We start from the raw sequence: 2062 nt of genomic DNA, 5'->3' as shown, positions 1-2062 counted from the left end.
TAGGATTTACAACACATAGGAAAATCACCAAACCAAACCCATTGCCTTGTAGACCCTTCCAAATCATATTACAAAATGGTGGGCAGTCACACAATGTTGGGAATCATGGCCTAGACAAGTTGACACACATTTTTAAGGGACTTAATCAATCCATAACATAAATCATAATTAAAAGTATACATCTGTTGAAATTTGGTTAAAAATATGTAAGAAAGCAATTCTTATACATTTAATAAAATGAATTATTTACATTCTCGTTTTCTCAGTGCCGTTATGACATCCTTGTTCCTTAGACTATATATTATGGGATTAAACATAGGAATTAGGATAGTGTAGAAAAGAGATAGAACTTTGTCAGCTCTTTCTGAGTGTCTGGTGTTGGGTCTTAAGTATGTAGTAATGCCTGATCCAAAGAATAACACCACAACCGTAAGATGAGATGAGCAAGTAGAGAAGGCTTTGGCTCGACTTTTGGCTGAAGGCAACTTCAGGATGATGGAGATGATTTTACTGTAGGAGCCAAGTATCATCAGAAAGGGAACCATGACAAGTAAAACAGCAACTATGTAGACCAACATCTCGTTTACAAAGGTGTCCCCACAAGCCAGCTTGAGTACTGGGGGAATATCACAGAAGAAGTGGTTGATTTGGTTAGATCCACAAAAAGGCAGAGAGAAAATCTGATATGTCTGCCCTATCTGAACTGGGATTCCAGCGGTCCAGGAGCCAGTCACCAACTGAATGCAGACCCTGTGGTTCAAGACTAGAGGATAGCACAGAGGATTACAAATGGCCACATAGCGGTCATAGGCCATCACTGCCAGGAGCAAACATTCTGTGGCTCCAAACATGAGGACAAAGCACATCTGTGTAGCACAGGCAACTAAGGAAATTCTTCGTCTCTGGGTTCCTAGATTCATCAGCATTCTGGGAAGAGTAGCCGATACATAGCAGATTTCCAAGAAGGAAAAATTTGCTAGGAAAAAATACATAGGGCTCTGGAGAGCAGGATCCAGTTTTGTTATTAGAAATATGGTGCCATTGCTCATTAGGATAATAATATAGATGATTAAAAACAATCCAAAAAGAAACCACTGGAGTTGGGGCATGTCAGCAAAGCCCAAGAGAACAAATGCCATCAGTTCTCTTAGGTTGTCTTCTGGAGGTTTTTCTTGATGATTCATCTGTGGAAAAGGTAAATTAACATTTGCACTTCCTGTACCTTCCTCTGTCTCTGCCTCTTCCCTAAACTGTATTGAGGTGTCTGCATTGTATTTTATGATCACTGCTATTGTTTACACTTTAAGAATGACACTATTTACATATGTCCCATGACCTCCTATTAAATCACAGTAAACAGTCCCCTCAAATTTAAGATCATTTTACTATACTTTCCAAGCACAATCCGGAATAAATCAAGCAATACCTGACTCAGCACAGGCACTGGAGCAATTGGCAACTACTGGAGATGGACACTCAGCTTTGCGGTCTAATCTCACTTCAAGTTAATTACAGGTCTTGGCAATCCTGTTGTACTTCTCTGTGCATTTTCTCAGTCAAACTTCTCAAACACTCTATTATAAACTGTGTTTTCACATATATTTTTAACTGCCTATTTCACAGCTTCGTTCTTCCATGACTTGACATTTTACAAATAGAGGTTCTTATTATATAGTTCATATTAGGTGCTTTAGAAAGAAGAATGCAAATTCTCTCAATATTTCATTTTACATAGGGGAATAAAACAAATATCTTTGGTAGGTTATTAAGTAGGTAAGATAAGAGGATTTTATTCAGGGAAGTTAGCCTGGGAACACTGATTCAGACATAAACAATAAATGTAGTCACCCTGGAAAAACAGCGGTAGCATGGAGGGTTTCTGTTACCTGTGTATATATGCGTGGGTTAGGAGGAGGAAAGGTTTTGGCTGTTATACCCACCGTGCTGTGTGCACCCGTTATAATTTTGGTTGTTACTTAAAAAATAGCACTTTAGATAACTTTCCTCACTGACTTTTCTTTTATATAAAGATATTGAGACTCAGTATGAGTAATCTGGCCAG

The 2062-nt window shown here is 38.5% G+C and overlaps 1 protein-coding gene across 1 annotated transcript; it reads right to left on the bottom strand.

The window, feature by feature from the left end:
- Positions 1-242: 242 nt before the first annotated feature.
- Positions 243-1199, bottom strand: LOC126078689 (olfactory receptor 10AG1-like). Its single transcript, XM_049889350.1, has one exon. The coding sequence runs from the start codon at positions 1182-1184 to the stop codon at positions 243-245; it is 942 nt and encodes a 313-aa protein (XP_049745307.1). The 5' UTR covers positions 1185-1199.
- Positions 1200-2062: the final 863 nt, after the last annotated feature.

Source organism: Elephas maximus, chromosome 7 (assembly GCF_024166365.1).
Source record: "Elephas maximus indicus isolate mEleMax1 chromosome 7, mEleMax1 primary haplotype, whole genome shotgun sequence".
In the NCBI taxonomy this organism is placed as follows: Eukaryota; Metazoa; Chordata; class Mammalia; order Proboscidea; family Elephantidae; genus Elephas; species Elephas maximus.
This window is presented reverse-complemented; position numbering and strand designations above follow the sequence as displayed.